We start from the raw sequence: 20156 nt of genomic DNA, 5'->3' as shown, positions 1-20156 counted from the left end.
GTCCCTGAGATAATCTGGTCTGGTGCCATGAAGGGTTTTATAGGTCATAACCAACACTTTGAATTGTGACCGGAAACTGATCAGCAACCAATGCAGACTGCGGAGTGTTGGTGTAACATGGGCATATTTGGGAAAGCCCATGATTGTTCTCGCAGCTGCATTCTGCACGATCTGAAGTTTCCGAACACTTTTCGAAGGTAGCCCCATGTAGAGAACATTACAGTAGTAATGAGAGCATGAGTGACTGTGAGCAGTGACCCCCGGTCCATAAGTCAATAGGGGTTCCCAAGTCAGTAGGGAAAGCCAGGTTCACTTTACAACTACAATACTGATTTAGCAACTGCTGTGATTCACTTAAGAAACGTAGCAAGAAAGATTGTAAAATGAGAAGCATTTGACTTAAAATTGTGTCAGTACGTATGCAACATTGCTTACCGGAGGGTTAATCTCATAGAGCTCTTTGTTTCTGGCAATTGTGTCATTGATTTTCTTCTGCATGTGAGATATGTGCTGTTCGCAAGTGGCATCACTGGGAGTTTTCCCCCCAATCTGAATACCACCAGGAGTAGGTAAAGCAGCCAAGTAAACCCCTGTAGCAGACTGACAAAAAAAAAATACCAGTAAGAAACTAAGGCATTGTGGGAAACACAGTCTAACACCTTCCTCCTATTATGTAGAAAAATTTAAGAGTTTAAAATAGACTATTGTCTATTGAATTAGATAAACTAACATACAAACTAAATGACATAGAAACATAGAAGTCTGACGGCAGAAAAAGACCTCATGGTCCATCTAGTTTGCCCTTATACTATTTTCTGTATTTTATCTTAGGATGGATATATGTTTATCCCAGGCATGTTTAAATTCAGTTACTGTGGATTTATCTACCACGTCTGCTGGAAGTTTCTTCCAAGGATCTATTACTCTTTCAGTAAAATAATATTTTCTCATGTTGCTTGTGATCTTTCCCCCAACTAACTTCAGATTGTGTCCCCTTGTTCTTGTGTTCACTTTCCTATTAAAAACACTTCCCTCCTGAACCTTATTTAACCCTTTAACATATTTAAATGTTTCGATCATGTCCCCCCTTTTCCTTCTGTCCTCCAGACTATACAGATTGAGTTCATGAAATCTTTCCTGATACGTTTTATGCTTAAGACCTTCCACCATTCTTGTAGCCCGTCTTTGGACCCGTTCAATTTTGTCTATATCATTTTGTAGGTGAGGTCTCCAGAACTGAACACAGTATTCCAAATCACAAAGAAGACTCAGAATTTATGAAGTTTGGAACATGTTTTACCAATGGATAGAGAAAAGGAAATCAGAGGGAAAGGAAGGTACATAAAGTATATATAGTCACAGGTATAAACATGGGGAAAACAAATGCTATAAAATGAAAATGAATATATAAGTAAAGATATATAAAGAATATAAGTTATGTGTATGATAAGAGGCGATATTAATAGTTAAACAGATTGGAAATTGAAAACTGTTGAGGGAATACGGTTTAACTTACATGTACTTGCTTGTGTTTTTAATGTCTTTTTTAATGTTTGTATTCAATAAAAATTATTTTTTTTTAAAATAAAATAAAATAGCTTATTGACTGTTTATCTGGATCAGAGTTTCTTAAACGTAGCATCCTAAAGATATGTGCATTTCAACGTGTGCATTTCAATGATTTTAAATGATTACTTTTAAGATAATTTTTAAATTAACTATTTTATTAATTGGCTTAGAAATTTTATTTATTTTATTTATTTTATTTTATTTATTGGATTTGTATGCCGCTCCTCTCTGCAGACTCAGAAATGTTTTATATATCTTTTTTTATCGAAATGTTGTAAGCCGCCCCGAGTCCATGAAGAGGGGTGGCATATAAGTCCAATTAATAACTAATAAATAAATAATAAATATTCAGAAATTTCCAAATAGAAACGAAACTCTATACATTTTTCCCCTTTAACGGTGTCCGCACATCTTAAAATTCTTTGAGACTGTCAAACATTGATCTAGACCAGGGATCACCAAACTTGACAACTTCAAGACTGGTAGACTTCAACTCCCAGAATTCCTCAGTCAGCTGTGCTGTGCTTACTGGAGAATTCTGGGAGTTGGGGTCTCACAAACCTTAAAACTTGTCAAGTGTGGAGCCCCCTGATCTAGATTGTACAGCATAAGTATGCGTGGGTGGGGTTGTGTGACCAAGTCACGTTTTTCTTCAGAAAGTAAACAAGTGGGACTCTGCAGGCTGAAATACAGATTTTAAAAAAAGAATTAAGAAGCACTGAGGGATATTTCACTGTGATAATGCAGCTGTCAAACCTGAATTTCACTGGGGATTATTTGTACCCTATTCCTAACTGATGAGTCAACCACATTCCAATGTCTGGCTGATAGCAGAAGGAGGAGATGGATGTTGCTCCCATCCTGGTTGGACAATGTGACAGGTTTTTTGGAAACTAGAGAAACTGAAACTTATATTGGGGTGAAAAGCCAGGGAACTGGCCTTTCACCAGTAGTGCCAAGATGGATTTATTTAGATAAATCTGTTATTTATTTAAATAATTTTTTTTATTTATCTAAATAAATTTGTTATTTATCTAAATAAAGGAGCTGCTGATACAGTTCTACAGAGGAATCATGGAGTCTGTCATCTGCACCTCTATAACTGGTTTGGTTCTGCAACCCAACTAGACCGACACAGACTTCAGAGGAGAATCAGAACTGCAGAAAAAACAATTGCTGCCAACCTGCCTTCCATGGAGGACCTGTATACTGCACGAGTCAAAAAGAGGGCTGGGAAAATATTTACTGACCCCTCACATCCTGGACACAAACTGTTTCAACTCCTACTCTCAAAACGTCGCTACAGAGCACTGCACACCGAGACAACTAGACACAAGAACGGTTTTTTTCCTGAACGCCATCACTCTACTAAACAAATAATTCCCTCAACACTGTCAGACTTTCTACTAAATCTGCACTTCTATTCTACTAGTTTTTCTCATCATTCCTATCACCCATTTCCTCCCATGTTGACTGTATGACTGTAACTTGTTGCTTATATCCTAAGATTTTTATTAATATTGCTTCTTCATTGCTTATTTGAACCCTGTGACAATCATTAAGTGCCGTACCACATGATTCTTGACAAATGTATATTTTATTTTATGTACGCTGAGGGCATATGCACCAAGACAAATTCCTTGTGTGTCCAATCACACTTGGCCAATAAAATTCTATTCTATTCAAACTAAATTTGTTATTTATCTAAATACATTTGTTATTTGAGGAAAAACAATGCCTCGGAACTCGATTTGTAATGGGTGCATTACTTGGACCCTTGAAGAAGTTTGTTCAAAGAGTTATAAACCTAAATTTGTAGAAAACATCGGAATTTAAACTCACTGATTATCTCTGTGCATTTAACGCCAAATACAAAAGGCACCATTAGATGCTGTAGATGTAATCCCACAAAAGTCAGTGATGGATAACATCTGACCTCTAAAGAAATCTTCACTAGTAGCCTTTATTGTGGTAGAAACTTTTAAAGTGGACTGAATCACCAGAAACTGGATTCCAGCTGTGGTTCATTAACTTTAGAAAAGGTACTATTGTAAGATTTTCCATTTTGAAATCTTCATGGTTTATTTTAAAAAGGACGTGGCCTGTTCCTTTCACACAACACATCTTGATATTCTGGGTTTATAAATGTAAAAGCATCCTGTTTTTATTCAATGCTTAAGTCTCCGGAGTCTCCGGAGAGGGGCGGCATACCAATCTAATAAATAATAATAGTAATAATAATAGTAATAATATTTTATTTATCTATCTATCTATCTATCTATCTATCTATCTATCTATCTATCTATCTATCTATCTATCTATCTATCTATCTATCTAATTTGTATGCCGCCCCTCTCCGCAGACTCAGGGCGGCTCACAACAGCAACAGAAAACAATATATAATAGAAACAATGTACAATACAAATCTAATAATACGAAGTTAAAACCCATAATTTAAAAAACATGCACACAACACACCATACATAAATTATATAGGCCTGGGGAAGATATTTCAATTCCCCGATGCCTGAAGGCAGAGGTGGGTTTTGAGAGGGTTACGAAAGGCAAGGAGGGTGGGGGCAATTCTGATTTCTGGGGGGGAGTTGGTTCCAGAAAGCCGGGGCCGCCACAGAGAAGGCTCTTCCCCTGGGTCCCGCCAAATAACATTGTTTAGTCGACGGGACCCGGAGAAGGCCAATTCTGTGGGACCTAAACGGTCGCTGGGATTCGTGCGGCAGAAGGCGGTCCCGGAGATATTCTGGTCCGGTGCCATGAAGGGCTTTATAATAATAATAATAATAATAATAATAATAATAATAATAATAATAATGCTCAAAAAAAGAAAGGGAACACTCAAAGAACACATCCTAGATCTGAGTGAATGAAACATTCTCATTGAATGCTTCGTTCTGTACAAAGTTGAATGTGCACAACAGCAGGTGAAATTGATGGTCAATCAGTGTTGCTTCCTAAGTGGGCAGTTTGATTTCACAGAAGTTTGATTTACTTGGAGTTATATTGTGTTGTTTAAGTGTTCCCTTTATTTATTTATTTTGAGCAGTGTATTTTTTCCAAGATGAAAAACTAGAGGGAGATGATGCTATAGGATTAGGAAAAAAAAAATCAAAATGTTTAAAACAACACAAATGGAAAACTTACTGCCAAACCCATCAACATCGTTTCTCCCACCGTGATCTGTATCCGTAGGCCAAAGAGGGCGTTCATCCCTCTTAGCTTCAACTTATTCATCAACTGGGTGTGTACTTCATACTCCATAAATGGAAGCAGGTTACTGATGCAGGTTGCGTTGGCTTCGGCTTGGGTTTTCTTTTTCAGCCGGCATAACCTGTTGGGGAGTGAATGATAAATTTTAAGGCACGTGGCCTTAAGGAATTATAGAGTCATAGGCCTAGAAGGGACCATAGAGATCTTCTAGTCCAAGGATTGAAGACCTCCAGCAATGGAGCATTCACAACTCCAGGAGGCAAGCTGTCCCATTGGTTAATTGGGCAAGACATGCCACTGATTGATTGTTCTCAGTGTCAGGAAATTAATTACTGTAATTAATCAATCAATCAATCAATCAATCAATCAATTAATTAATTAATTAATTAGGTTTGTATGCCGCCCCTCTCCAAAGACTCGGGGCGGCTAACAACAATAAAAAGACAATGTGAACAAATCTAATATTAAAAATAATCTAAAAAAAACCCAATTTAAAGAACCAATCATACAAACAAGCATACCATGTATAAATTCTATAAGCCTAGGGGGAAGGGGAGGAGCTGGTTCCAGACGGTCAGGGCCGCCACAGAGAAGGCTCTTCCCCTGGGAACCGCCCAACGACATTGTTTAGTCGACGGGACCAGGAGAAGGCCAACTCTATGGGACCTAACCGGTCGCTGGGATTCGTGCGGCAGAAGGCGGTCCCGGAGATATTCTGGTCCGATGCCATGAAGGGCTTTATAGGTCATAAGCAACACTTTGAATTGTGACCGGAAATTGATCGGCAACCAATGCAGACTGCGGAGTGTCTCCTTATTTCTAAGGTTCCTTCTTTCCTTGATTAGTTTCCATCCATTGCTTCTCCTCCTGCCCTCAGGTGCTTTGGAGAATTAGTTGACCTTCTCTTCTCAGTGGCAGCTCCTCAAATATGAGCCGAGGTGGCGCAGTGGGTACTGCAGGCCACTAAAGCTGACTGCTAGATCTGAAGGTCAGCGGTTCAAATCTCATCACCGGCTCAAGGTTGACTCAGCCTTCCATCCTTCCGAGGGAGGGGGTAAAACGAGAACCCGGATTGTGGGGGCAATAGGCTGGCTTTGTTAAAAAGTGCTATTGCTAACATGTTGTAATCCGCCTTGAGCCTAAGGAGAAGGGCGGCACAAAAAAATCAAATAGATAGATAGATGGATGGATGGATGGATGGATGGATGGATGGATGGATGGATGGATGGATGGATGTGTATGGGAGCAGTGTATGGGAGGCAGCCATGCTCCGGGTGTATGGGAGGCGCATACTTCTCCTCGCCACCTCAGAGTCCCTCTTTTTTTTTTAAGCCTTATATTTTGGGTTTTTTTTATTCCCCTCACCTCACCTTCTTCCTTCGGTAGCGACTGTCCTCCTCCTCGTCTTCCTCCCCCTCCTCCCACCCAAATTCTGAGCTTTTATTTTTTTCCTAATGGGTTTGCACGCATCATTTGCTTTTACATTGATTCCTATGGGAAAAATTGCTTCTACTTACTGTTCTGGTTTCTGGTAGAAGTTTAGTAATTACAAATAACTCTCATTAAATGCATCATTTCATGAATAAAGCAACTCCGTTTATTTCTCTGCTCTCTTGTACTTCAACACATTTCAGACATCTATCAGTCCGTTATCTCTCTTCTAGCCGCATTCCTCACATTCCTTTTCCTGCTTAACTTAGACAAGATTTATTTCCTGACTACATAGCTATAAAAAACAGCAACACTGACTAAATACAATACAAAATACTTTGGTTTACTTTGGCGTGGTGAAAAAAACCCTCCATATTTCTTTTCAGCAACGTTGAAACTCCACCCTTCTTCTCCACTAGCCCCCTGACGTGCCAAATACCTCACTACAGCATTTAACCCATTCCTCTCCTTAATATCTTCTTCCAGACCTTTGCTCTCTACGTTTCTGAATCCTTCTGAATTTAGGGTTAACCCAGCGAGCGTCTAATTCTCCTTTGCTAGATCCTGAACTCATAGCCCCATCCTGTGGCTGGCCTCCCACCTGTTCTACTACCTGTAACCCCGGGCCCCCCACTACTTCATAAACACTATCAGAATCTGAGTCCTCAATATCTTCATCATCCTCCAACTGATCAAGAGTATGTACAACACATACAACATTTTCTACTTAAGAACCTGGTCAGGGAACGAATCAAGTTCTTAAGAAGAGGTACCACCAATAGCACTCGAGTCATGTACCATTTCACAGTCCTTTTTACAGCCCTCTTTAAGTGATTGACTTTTACAGCCTATTGCCCCCAACAGTCCGGGTCCTCATTTGACCCACCTCGGAAGGACGGAAGGCTGAGTCAACCTCAAGCCTGGTGAGATTCAAACTGCCAAATTGCAGGCAGCCGGCAGTCAGCAGACGTAGCCTGTAGCACTGCACTCTAACCACTGCGCCACCGCGGCTCTAATAATGTGGCTCTAATAACAACAAAAATTGGTGTCTTCTTCCTGTATTCAGATCGTGCAGAACGCAGCTGCGAGAGCAATCACGGGCTTTTCCAAATATGCCCATGTTACTCCAACACTCCGCAGTCTGCACTGGTTGCCGATCAGTTTCCGGTCACAATTCAAAGTGTTGGTTATGACCTATAAAGCCCTTCATGGCACCGGACCAGGATACCTGCGAGACCGCCTTCTGCCGCACGAATCCCAGCGACCGGTCAGGTCCCACAGACTCGGTCTTCTCCGGGTCCCGTCGACTAAACAATGTCGTCTGGCGGGACCCAGGGGAAGAGCCTTCTCTGTGGCGGCTCCGACCCTCTGGAATCAGCTCCCTCCAGAGATTAGAACTGCCCCTACCCTCCTTGCCTTTCGTAAACTCCTCAAAACCCACCTCTGTCGTCAAGCGTGGGGGAACTGAGACATCTCCCCCTGCCTATGTAGTGTTAGTGCATGATATGACTGTATGTATGTTTTTTATATTGGGGTTCCTTGTTTTTAGATTTTTTAAATGTACAATTGCTATTTTAGATTTTAAATTATTAGATTTGTCAATACATATTGTTCTTTATCGCTGTTCTGAGCCGCCACGAGTCTACGGAGAGGGGCGGCATACAAATCTAATTAATTAATTAATTAATTACTTGATTGATTGATAAATAAATAATAAATAAAATAAATAAAATAAATAAAATAAATAAAAAATAAAATAAATAGAATAAATAGAATAAATAAAATAAATAAAAAATAGAATAAATAGAATAAATAGAATAAATAGAATAAATAGAATAAATAAAATAAAGAAATAAATAAATTCTTTTATGTGGTGTACCTGGCTTGGATGAGGCATCCTTTTCCGAACACCACTGCGTCCACAGGTAAGTCGATGGTCGTGAAAAGCACATCAGGCACCTTCTGTTTCCTGCAGCTGCAGCAGTAAGCGAGCCGAGCGGGGAAGGGCATGTTGAGCTCATCGTAAGGGATGTGGCAGAAGCCACAACCGGGAGGCAAGGTTTCTTCTAGCCTAAGAGATAAATGGAGAGAAGTCTACAATTACCATTCAGACATCGATTTTCAAAACAGGATCGGTCACTTGAAGTGGGAAGGGGGATATACAAAGCTTATATAGATATCCTGTACAGGTAGTCCTCGACTTACAACCACTGGTTTAGTGACAGTTCAAAGATACGACGGAACTGAAAAGAAGTAACTAATGACCGCTCCTCGCAAGCATCCCCAAGCTCATGTGATCAAAATTTGGCAATCGGCACGTACAGTGGTACCTCTACCTACGAACGCCTCTCCTTACGAACTTTTCTAGATACGAACCGGGTGTTCAAGATTTTTTTGTCTCTTCTCACGAACCATTTTCCACTTACGAACCCGAGCCTCTGAAACTGTAGCTGGAAAAGGCAAGGAGAGGTCTCCATGGGGGCCTCTATAGGAATCTCCTGGGAGGAAAGAGGGCTGGAAATGGAGAGAAGCCTCTGTGGGGCCACTCTAGGAATCTCCTGGGAGGATACGGAGCCGGAAAAGGCAGAGAGAAGCCTCCGTGGGGCCTCTCTAGCAATCTCCTGGGAAGAAACAGGGCCAGAAAAGTAGGGGAGAAACCTTCGTGGGGCCTCTCTATGAATATCCTGGGAGGAAACAAGGCCGGAAAAGGCAGGGAGAAGCCTCTGTGGGGCCTCTCTAGCAATCTCCTGGGAGGAAACAGGGCCAGAAAAGTAGGGGAAAAGCCTCTGTGGGGCGTCTCTAGGAATCTCTTGGCAAGGCCGGAAAAGGCAGGGAGAAGCCTCTGTGGGGTCTCTCTAGGAATCACCTGGGAGGAAACAGGGCTAGAAAAGGAGGGGAGAAGCCTCCGTGGGGCCTCTCTAGGAATCACCTGGGAGGAAACAGGGCTAGGAAAGGAGGGGAGAAGCCTTTGTGGGGCCTTTCTGGGAATCTCCTGGGAGGAAACAGGGCCTCCACCCTCCCTGTGGTTTCCCCAATCGCACGCATTATTTGCTTTTACATTGATTTCTATGGGAAAAATTGCTTCTTCTTACAAACTTTTCTACTTAAGAACACAGTCACGGAACGAATTAAATTCGTAAGTAGAGGTACCACTGTACTTAAGGCAACGGCAGCATCCCAAGTTGTGACAAGCAACCTTCCCAAGCAGCTTGTGACAACCAAGCCTATGGGGGGGGGGGAGAGCTAGATTTGCTTAAAACTGCACAATTCACTTAACAACTGCACTGATTCACTTAACAACTGCGACAAAAAGATGATACAAATGGCCGTAACTCAACTTAATGCCTTGCTTAGCAACTGAACTTGCAGTCACAATGGTGGTCATAAATTGAGGGCTACCTGTACATGGCTGGTCAGTCTGCTCTCTTTTATAAACTTTTTAAAAAAAACATTTGAACAAGTTAATCAATAGACATTCTTCTTCCCACAAAAGCCCAGGCAGATAATTAATTTAATCTCCCACCCCCCTTTTTAAACCACAGAAACTCTTGACAGACACACATGCATGGACAGATTAGTAGAAACTACATAGCTTTTTGTGAATTTGATTTAAAAGCTCTACAAGACACAAAATGACACCAATACTCATTTCTCTAAAGTTTGGACTTCTAGGAAGCAATTATTTGGGTAGCAATGGAAAAACCCGTGTCCTGAAGAACAGTTTTAATGGGCCCGAAGGACAACTATTACTACGTTTTGTAGCAAATTTGGCTATGAATGCAAATCAGCGGCTCTCGCCTGTTAGAGAAATCTGTTTTTATACAAAAACATTTATTTTATTTAGTAGTTTATGTATCAATTTTGGAGACCTTTCATCACCGAGCAACTCTAGACAGTGTGAAATCTTTGGTGTTTTTCTGAGCTTGGTTATTATTATTATTATTATTATTATTATTATTATTATTATTATTATTATTATTGTTTGTTTATTTATTTATTAGATTTGTAGGCTGCCCCTCTCTGTAGACTCGGAGCGGCTAACAACAATAATAAAACAACAACATGTAACAAATCTAATATTTAAAATAATTTTAAAAACCCTTATTTAAAAAACCAAACATACACACAAGCATAGCGTGCATAAATTGTAAAGGCCTACGGGGAAGGGAATATCTCAGTTCCCCCATGCCTGACGACAAAGGTGGGTTTTAAGGAGCTTACGAAAGGCAAGGAGGGTGGGGGCAATTCTGATCTCTGGGGGAAGTTGGTTCCAGAGGGTCGGGGCCACCACAGAGAAGGCTCTTCCTCTGGGCCCCGCCAAACGACATTGTTTAGTCGACGGGACCCGGAGAAGGCCAACTCAGTGGGACCTAACTGGTCGCTGGGACTCATGCGGGATTCGTGAGGCAGAAGGCGGTGCTGGAGATATTCTAGTCTGATGCCATGAAGGGCTTTATTTATTTATTAATCAAATTTGTATGCCGCCCCACTCCGTAGACTCGGAGCGGCTAACAACAGTAATAAAACAATATAAACAAATCTAATATTTAAGTTAATTTAAAAAGAAACCCCAATTTGAGAAACCAATCATACATACAGATATACCAAGCATAATTTTTTTATAAGCCTAGGCGGAAGGGAATATCTCAATTCCCCCATGCCTGACGACAGAGGTAGGTTTTAAAGAGCTGACGAAAGGCAAGGAGGGTGGGGGCAACTCTGATATCAGGTTTTCTTAAAGACATTTCACTGCCCAACTAGGTAACAACTCGAGTCTACGGAGAGGGGTGGCATACAAATCTAATAAATAAATAAACAAATAAATAAACAACATCAAGGCTCGACGGGTTTGAGGTTTTTATTATTATCCTATCGTATTTGATTTCTCTGGATTTGAGAATTATAGATAATTCAAACCCACTGAGGTTTATCACAATATATTTAATGTGAATAAAAAGCTGAACTGTACATTTTTTTGTCCTGCACTAAAACATCCTTCAGATCGTGCAGAATGCAGCTGCGAGAGCTATCATGGGCTTTTCCAAAAATGCCCATGTAACACCAACACTCCGCAGTCTGCATTGGTTGCCAATCAGTTTCCGGTCACAATTCAAAGTGTTGGTCATTACCTATAAAGCCCTTCATGGCACCGGACCAGGGTATCTACGAGACCGCCTTCTGCCGCACGAATCCCAGCGACCGGTTAGGTTCCACAGAGTGGAAACAAAACAATGTCGCTTGGCGGGGCCCAGGGGAAAAGCCTTCTCTGTGGCGGCCCCGACCCTCTGGAATCAACTCCCCCCAGAGATTAGAATTGCCCCCACCCTCCTCGCCTTTCATAAGCTCCTTAAAACCCACCTCTGTCGTCAGGCTTGGGGGAATTGAGACATTCTTTCCCCATAAGCCTTTATAATTTATGCATGGTATGTTTGTTTGTATAGATGTTTAGTTTTATAATAAGGATATTTTAGTTGTTTTTAGTATTGGATTTGCATGATGTTTTTTATTACTGTTGTTAGCCGCCCCGAGTCTACGGAGAGGGATGGCATACAAATCCAATAAATAAATAAGTAAGTAAGTAAGTAAGTAAGTAAGTAAGTAAGTAAGTAAGTAAGTAAGTAAGTAAGTAAACAAACAAACAAACAAACAAACAAACAAACAAATCCTTACTTTGATGTTGAATAATCAGATTGCATGTCTGGTAGACTAAGAGTACCTCCAATGACATGTGATTTACTTAGCTTCCTTTTCAGACATGTGTCATGTGATTGGACAGAAACTACAGAATGTTGCTTTTATTAGAAAGAAAATGTAGGGGTCAATGGCGTTTTTCCACCTTTTTTGTTGATCAAGACATGGCTCTGTGCAATAATTATCTCTCTCAGCCCCCTTTGCAAACTTATAGCCTTCTGGAGGAGGGGTCTCCAACTTTGGCCACTTTAAGACTTGTGGACTTCAACTTGTGGAATTTCTCAGCTTTGCTGGCTGAGGAATTCTGGGAGTTGAAGTCCACAAAGTCTTAAAAGTTGCAAAAGGTTGGAGACCCCTGTTCTGAAGGATCTCCCAAACATCTGGAACAGACGGTGGAGAAATCAATCAGAGAAAAGTGTGACTGGTCATATGCTGCAACGCCCTACCGGTCAATGACTACTTCAGCTTCAACCGCAACAACACAAGAGCACGCAACAGATTCAAACTCAATATTAACGGCTCCAAACTTGACTGTAAAAAATAGGACTTTAACAATCGAGTTGTCAAAGGGTGGAACTCATTACTGGACTCCATAGTGTCAACCCCTAACCCCCAACATTTCTCCCTTAGACTCTCCACGATTGACCTCTCCAGGTTCCTAAGAGGTCAGTAAGGGGCGTACATAAGTGCACTAGTGTGCCTTTCGTCCCCTGTCCAATTATCTTTCCTTTATTTCATATATCATATATATTTTCCTCCTTTCATATATCCTCTCCTCTAAGTTCACTTTTACCCTTATATATATTACCACGTCTATTTTTTCTTCCATATGTATTGTGTATTGGACAAATGAATACATAAATAAATAAATAAAATAATTGACTTTGATCTGTTGAAGAAAACTTCTGAATTGCTGAAAAAGACCATATCAGGGAAACAGACAAGCTGGGATACAACTCAATGTCATAAGAGGAGTAGATGCTTGGATTTACCAACCACATCTGCTGCAGGTTTGTTCCAAGCATCTGTAAATTGAATGTAAATTCAGCTCCCTCACCCAGAACTGTACTAGACGTTAGAGGGGAGAATGTAAGTTCAGATAGAAATCTGGACTCCAAAATGGGGATCCAAGAAATGGGGATCTGCTGTAACTTGAAGAGGAGAGGCAAATCTCTATGCTTGGCTGGGTAATTCTGGGAGTTAAAGTCCGCGTGCCTTAAAGTTGCCGAGGTTGGGAAACCTTGCTTTGGTGTTGTTGTGGTTAGCTCTGGCCCAGCTCCTGCCCCAAGGACTGTGGATGTGGGGGGAGACATCCACATGCTGCAGGCCTGATTTGCCCCCGGTGGAATCTGCTGATGAAGGCTCCTCTGACCCAGAAGACATGAGTGACAGGGAGGAGGAGAGTGGGGCAGACAGCTCAGAAGGAGATCAATTATCTAGCTCCTCCTTGGATTCGGAACAAGAGTTAATGATACAGCCACGCATGCGGAGAGCGATGCATAGGCAACAACAACTGAGAGATTATTATCAAAGAAAATGAGGCCACCTGTGGTTGGGTGGGGCTGTGGTCATTAGTGAGGCTGCTATAAAGAGCAGCCTGTGGGTTTGGCCATTGTGGAGGATTATCTGATCGTTGTGTTTCGTGACTGCTTTACTGACTTTGACCTTTTGTGTGCTGATTTTTCCCCGCTTTGAAACTAAACCAGAGCAAAGTGTGTTTCACTTTGTGAGAGAAGAAGGACTGTGAATTGCCTCACAGCTGCAAGCTAAGTATCACAGAACTGATAAGGGACTCGTACAAATTACCAGTTTGTTTGGAGACGAGTGCTCTTTGCTATACCAAAAGAGGGCTTAGGTTAAGGGAATTTTCATTATAAAGAACATTGTTTTGAATTTTCAAACGTGTGTGTGTCTGAAATTTGTACCTGTGAATTTTTGGGAGGAGTCTACCAGAGAGCCCGACAGAACAGGTGTGTCATAAAATTTTGAGAATGGTGTGAAAGAAAGAATCAGTTGCACACTCAGGGTTAGGAGACGGACGCTTCGAAAACAGGGGAAAGGATTTGCATTCTGTTGTTAGTAGCCAAAGGGTTACCTTATTCAGGCTGTTAGACATTTTAAAGCAGTAAGACTAGTGATTGGGGCAGTCCCACCACGTCTGCTGTTGTTAGTGAAAAATCAGTAAAGTAGTCGGCCCCCGCATTCTGTGCTGTACCACTGGTAACCTACCCTAATAGAGAAGAACTATCTTGGTTTTGAGGAAAAAACTCAACCTCTCCCTTCTCTGACCCTATGGAAAAGTAGCCAGGCTGCCATGACAACCTTGGTTCCAAACAGACTTCCATGTTTCCATCCTGGAGGAACCTGGGATTCAGCACAGCTGCTGTGCCCGAGGCAGACAAAATACAGACCTCCTCACTGTGAAAGGAAGGAAGGAAGGAAGGAAAGAAGGAAAAAAGGAAGGAAAGAAGGAAGGAAGGAGAAAGAAAAGAAAGAAGGAAGGAAGGAAGGAGAAAGAAAAGAAGGATGGAAGGAAGGAGGGAAAGGAAGGAAGGAGAAAGAAAAGAAGGAAAGAAGGAAGGAAGGAAGGAAAGGAAGGAAGGAAGGAAGGAAGGAAGGAAGGAAGGAAGGAAGGAAGGAAGGAAGGAAGGAAAAGAAAATAAATCAGTCAGGGTTTTTAGTCATATGCAATGCCAAATCTCTTCCCCAAAATAAAGAAGCCACGACCCAAAACCATGTTAAAAGTGATCATTTGGGGTATGGGAGCTTTGAAAACTAAGCTGCCTGTCATAAGGTAGTTATTTTGACTGAGATAAGAACAATTCATTTCCAGAAGTACAATGGTAAAGGCCTGAGGGATGCATTAGGCCCAGGAGTGGGTTCTACTTACCTTCCCCACCAGTTTGCATCGCGATGGAAGTGCATGTTTTGTGTGCATGCGTCACTTCCTGGAAATGACCCACTGCGCATGTGCAGTACTATAAAAAGTTTTTGCGCATGCGCAGAAGCAAAAAACAAGATGGCGGCACCTATAGCGCCACCGAAAGAACCGGCTCAGAGATGTGGCAGGTCTGGGTCGCTGTCGGTTCTAGCGACCCAGGCTGCCAAGTTACTACCGGTTCTATGGAACTCGTCCGAACTGGGAGGGATCCACTCTGATTAAGTTCCCATGTGGTGTAATGGATGCTTTGCTCCAAAATTAAAATGGCAGCCTAGGGCGCAGGGCTTTTTCTGGCCTGATAACTTTAAGTCGATGGGTGTGGAACTCCAGACCTAAATTCCAAAAGAGGAAGGCCCAGGCAAAAAGGTAAATATATTACCTTTGCACATCAATCAAATCCAGGTAGTCTTTGACTTTACGACTGCAATGGCGTCTGCTCATGACAGTCCTAGGTTGTGATGGTTGTAAAGGTTGTCCCACAACCGACCAAATTTTACAAACTGTTTTTGTGGCGCTCCCAAACGTTGTGATTGTTAAGGGAACCAACTGTTTACGATGGGACGGTTTTGCTGAAAAACTGGAAACAAACGCTATTTGGCAAATGCTGCAATTAGCCTTAAATAGAGGCTGGTCGCCAAGTGCCTGAAATGTAGTCATGTGACTGTGTTGGAAGAATGGCTGTTGAAAGTTTGATACTAGTAGTAAATCCCCTGGGGAGAAGATCTGCTATAATTTGGAACGGTCGCTTAATGACCGGTCGTAAAGCAAAGACTACCTATACTTGCTAATACAGGGTTCCCTCGATTTTTGCAGGTTTGAACTTCACGAAACGTCTATACTACGGTTTTTCAAAAATATTAATTAAAAAATAGTTCGTGGTTTTTTCTCCTATACCACGGTTTTTCCCGCTCAATGGCATCATATATCATTGCCAAACTTTCGTCTGCCTTTAAAAAACATTTTTTAATAAACTTTAATAAATAAACATGGTGAGTAATAATCTAAATGGTTGCTAAGGGAATGGGAAATTGTAATTTAGGGGTTTAAAGTGTTAAGGGAAGGCTTGGGATACTGTTCATAGCCAAAAATAGTGTATTTACTTCTGCATCTCTACTTTGTGGAAATTCGACTTTCGCGGGTGGTCTCGGAACGCATCCCCCGCGAAAATCGAGGGAACACTGTATGATGAATTCCCTATTATGAAGTGCGTGGGTGGGGATGGTCCTTTTTATGACTTGTGGACTTCAACACCCAGGATTCCTAAACCAGCCATGCTGGCTCAAGAATTCTGGGAGTTGAAGTCCGCAAATCTTAAAAGGTCCATCGTCCCCCACCACTGATGTAGTGGATCATTCCACATCTCTTTTTTTCCTGTGTCCTCAAGCCAGTGTTGTCTTTAGGTCCCCAAAATGGTATCTGCTCTTGATAGCTCAATCACTGATCACAAAAGGTTACAAAGCTACAAGCGAAGATGCTTGTGCCACAGTAGGCCAAGTCGGCTGTTGTGGACTTTAACTCCCAGAATTCCTGAGCCAATCATGCTAGCACAGGAATTCTGGGAGTTGAAGTCCACATGTCATAGAAGAGCCAACTTTGCCTACCTTGTGCGCCACAGATAATAAAAAGTAAGGTTTTGTCATTCCTTCGCGCACCAAAGCAAAGCAGGAACAATGCAAAAATAGCATCCTACACTGCTATTGGCTATATAACTATACGCCCCATCATCCTGAGCCTTCCTACTTCCCATTAATTGGCGCAACTTTACACAACAGAGGTCTGTGTTTTTCCTCTTTTCGCCCTTTCCTTCTGGCCGCTGTTTGCAGAGATAAAAGTGTTTTTAATGGTCAGAGAAACTGAGTCAGGGAGTTACCAAATGCTAGTTGATTCACTGTAGCCCACTACCGCATGGCACCCCAATGCTTTCGCATGGGATTTGATTTCTTGACGGACTTCTGCCCACCAGGCGTCCCGCGTTTCCGGGTCATCTGAAAGATACAGAGCACATCCGTTTACTATTCGGCAGAGATGCAAAACGTTTAGTTGAAAGCAAAGACGTCAACATAAATGCTGGTTAACTTGTTTAAGCTAGTATAAGACCTCGGCAACGTCCTGTTTCTTCTTCTTCTTCTAGTCAATTAAGGCAAGTGTGGCCAGTCCATTTCTCTTTGACCCTCAGAGAATACAAGAAGTCAAGGATGCAATTTCCCTACTTGCAAGATTTGCTCAAAATACCATGACAGGCAATCCTTGACTTACAACCACAATTGAGCCCCAAATCCCCATTACTAAGCGAGAGAGTTGATAAGTGAATTTTGCCCCATTTTACGACCTTCCTTGCCACGGTTATTAAGTTGAATCACTGCAGTTGTTAAATTAATGGCATGATGGTTAATTTAATCCGGCTTCCCCATTGACTCTGCTTGTCAGAAGTGTAATTGCATGTACCCAGGTAATTATTCAGTTGCCATCTGAATTTTGATCACATGATCCAAGGGGAAGCTGCGAGGATCGAATGAAAAATGGTCATAAGTCACTTTTTTCAATGTTGCTGTAACTTAGAACAGTCACTAAATGAATAGTTGCAGTCAAGGATCACCTGTATTAAGCTAAATCTTCCAAGCGAACACGCCAAAAGTAACTCTGATTATGAAAATAAAACTAAAAACCAAAAAATGGCAGTATCTCCAACTACAAAAACATTTGTGGTCAGCAAATCTCAGAATTAAAAGTCCACTGGTCACAACAGATCTCCCTTGGATCATCTTTTTTTTTAAGCAACTGGAGGAGGTAGATTGTAAAATGAATTAATTTAAGAGTTTGGATGATTTGAATAAGAGTTTAATATTGTCATGATTGAAAAAGTAGAGTGCCATTTAGAGATTTAAAAAGCACTGGACTATATTGCTCACTTGATGGAGAAATAAGGTTTTAAAACTCTGGGCAAAGCTGACATTCTTGCATGACCCTAAATAATTAGTTGTCTTTGTTTTTGTATTTTTAACTGATTTGACAAATACCAACACCACCATCATCAAAAGAGTTATAAGATATTCGGCTTATCCTTTAAATTTAGGCGGAAAAAATACTGGATTGTTACTGAATAGCTAGCTCTATTGCTTATTCTTGGAAAATACCTTGTCAATAAAGAAAATACATGTATTAAAATATGTATTCAAAATATTTTTAAAAACTAATAATGTTATAACCATATTTTTGAAATACAAAGTAAAATATTTTAGAACTTATAAGAGACTGGTATTTGACTTAAATGTACTTAGTGTTGACGTGAAAGGTTTTAGAGATTTTAGAAAATGACATGTAGTTTTAACCTATTTCAGATTATTAAGAATTATGCCAATTTTATAAAGGACACATCTGACAGAATAAGATAAAATGGGTTTTTATAGTGCATTTGCTTAATATTTCAAAGAAAGATGAGGCAGGTAGCTGTCCTGACCCATAAACGTTTTTTTCTCTTCACATTCAACATGGTGTAACTGGTAATTTTAGTTGATATAATATGATTATGATCAACGTTTATCTAATAAACTCCGTTATATTTTGCAATATGATTGTTTTTATTGTTTCAATATTTGTTATAGCCATTATCAGAATGGAGAGTTTAATGTTAGCTTCTGAATTAGGTGTACTGTATACTCAAACATAAAAGATAATAATTAGTGTAATTACTATAATTGCATCATAATAGATAAGTGAAATTTGATCCATGGGAAATATACTTTTTACTCAGCAATGAATCAGATTTGGGGTGGGTGGGTTATGTTTTGGTTTCTTCAACATTATTTCAACAAATTCACATGTGCAGAAATGAAATATGGTTTATCAATTTACAACTCAATCAGCTTAAACTTACAATAGTTTACTACAACATTCAAAAGCTTGCGTTTCAATGTCTCTTCACTGATTTATTTGATATTTAAATCTGAAAATGTTAAAGAATTGGTAGGAATGGCTAGTTATTTAATTTGTTTTTGATACAAGGCTTATAAGCTGTATTATTGCACACAAACCTCTTTAGATGGGGATGATGAGATGGCTCATTACCAGCTTATACAAGGAAATAAAAGAAACTAAATATAACTTAAATAATATCTACTACAGCAAATTTTACACGTTTTCATTAAAAATAGTGAGAAAATGGTGAAAACCCTGGCAAGATCTTGTCAAGCCATGTGTATATGAGTATATTTATTAAGTGTATATTATACAGTATTTATTAAGTGTATATGGGTATACAGTAGATATCTATAGCTATATCTTTGTACCTACAACTATCTATTTTTGCATGCTTTCTCTTGCTTTCTCTATATATGGCACAAATTTAAAAGTTTTCTAAAAGGCTAGTCTAAGCTTTTAAACAGAGATGTTTGAGTAAATGTTCAGGAGGGTAGCCTTGAAGACCAGCTATTAGAGTATAAGCAAATAGGTGTTCAGAAGCATCAGAGAATTCCCTAAAGAATTTCTTTAATAAGAAACAAAAAAGATTACTGAACAAAAGATCTCCTACTTCTGTGATTTCACAGGGGTAAAATCCTTATGAATTCCATTCAAATATGAATCTTTGCATGTGTTATTTCCCAGAAATATTAATAACTAATACTGAATTCTGAAAAGCACTACAAGACCCAACCGCTGAAAAAGTAAAGGCAGTATGGTACTGGTTTTGGAAAACCAATTTGGCTTCACCCTGTGCTGAAAATACAATGTAAAGAGGGCAACATCTGAAAATAAAATACTTCCTTGGAAATAGAAACATAGAAGATTGACAGCAGAAAAAAACCTCCGGTCCATCTAGTCTGCCCTTCTACTATTTTCCTGTATTTTATCTTAGGATGGATATATGTTTATCCCAGGCATGTTTAAATTCAGTGACTGTGGATTTACCAACCACGTCTGCTGAAAGTTTGTTCCAAGCATCTGCTACTCTTTCAGTCAAATATTTTCTCACGTTGCTTCTTAATGGATTAATTAATTAATGACTCAGCCTTCCATGCTTCCGAGGTGGGTAAAATGAGGACCCGGATCGTGGGGGCAATGTGCTGGCTCTGTTAAAAAGTGTTGTTGCTAACATGTTTCGTAAGCTCCTTAAAACCCACCTCTGCCATCAGGCATGGGGGAACTGAGATATTCTTTTCCCCTAGGCCTTTACAATTCATGTATGGTATGTTTGCATGTATGGATGTTTGGTTTTACAATAAGGGTTTTTAGTTGTTTCAGTATTGGATTTACATGCTGTTTTTTGTTACTGTTGTTAGCCGCCCCGAGTCTACGGAGAGGG

General features: G+C 40.4%; 1 protein-coding gene across 10 annotated transcripts in view; it reads right to left on the bottom strand.

Moving 5' to 3' along the window:
* C2CD5 (C2 calcium dependent domain containing 5) overlaps positions 1 to 20156 on the bottom strand; it is a 99989-nt gene that overhangs the window by 21477 nt on the left and 58356 nt on the right. For 5 of the 10 annotated variants that reach the window (XM_070754359.1, XM_070754356.1, XM_070754353.1 and 2 more), the window contains 5 exons: positions 16728 to 16842; positions 14146 to 14334; positions 8105 to 8296; positions 4729 to 4915; positions 436 to 600 (listed from right to left, as the gene is read on the bottom strand). In XM_070754359.1, the coding sequence (XP_070610460.1) occupies positions 436 to 600; positions 4729 to 4915; positions 8105 to 8296; positions 14146 to 14334; positions 16728 to 16842 (848 nt within the window). The remainder of the gene's footprint in view (positions 1 to 435; positions 601 to 4728; positions 4916 to 8104; positions 8297 to 14145; positions 14335 to 16727; positions 16843 to 20156) is intronic. The other 5 variants (XM_070754357.1, XM_070754362.1, XM_070754355.1 and 2 more) reach the window with 2 other exon arrangements.

This window comes from Erythrolamprus reginae, chromosome 6 (genome assembly GCF_031021105.1).
Source record: "Erythrolamprus reginae isolate rEryReg1 chromosome 6, rEryReg1.hap1, whole genome shotgun sequence".
Classification (NCBI taxonomy): domain Eukaryota; kingdom Metazoa; phylum Chordata; class Lepidosauria; order Squamata; family Dipsadidae; genus Erythrolamprus; species Erythrolamprus reginae.
This window is presented reverse-complemented; position numbering and strand designations above follow the sequence as displayed.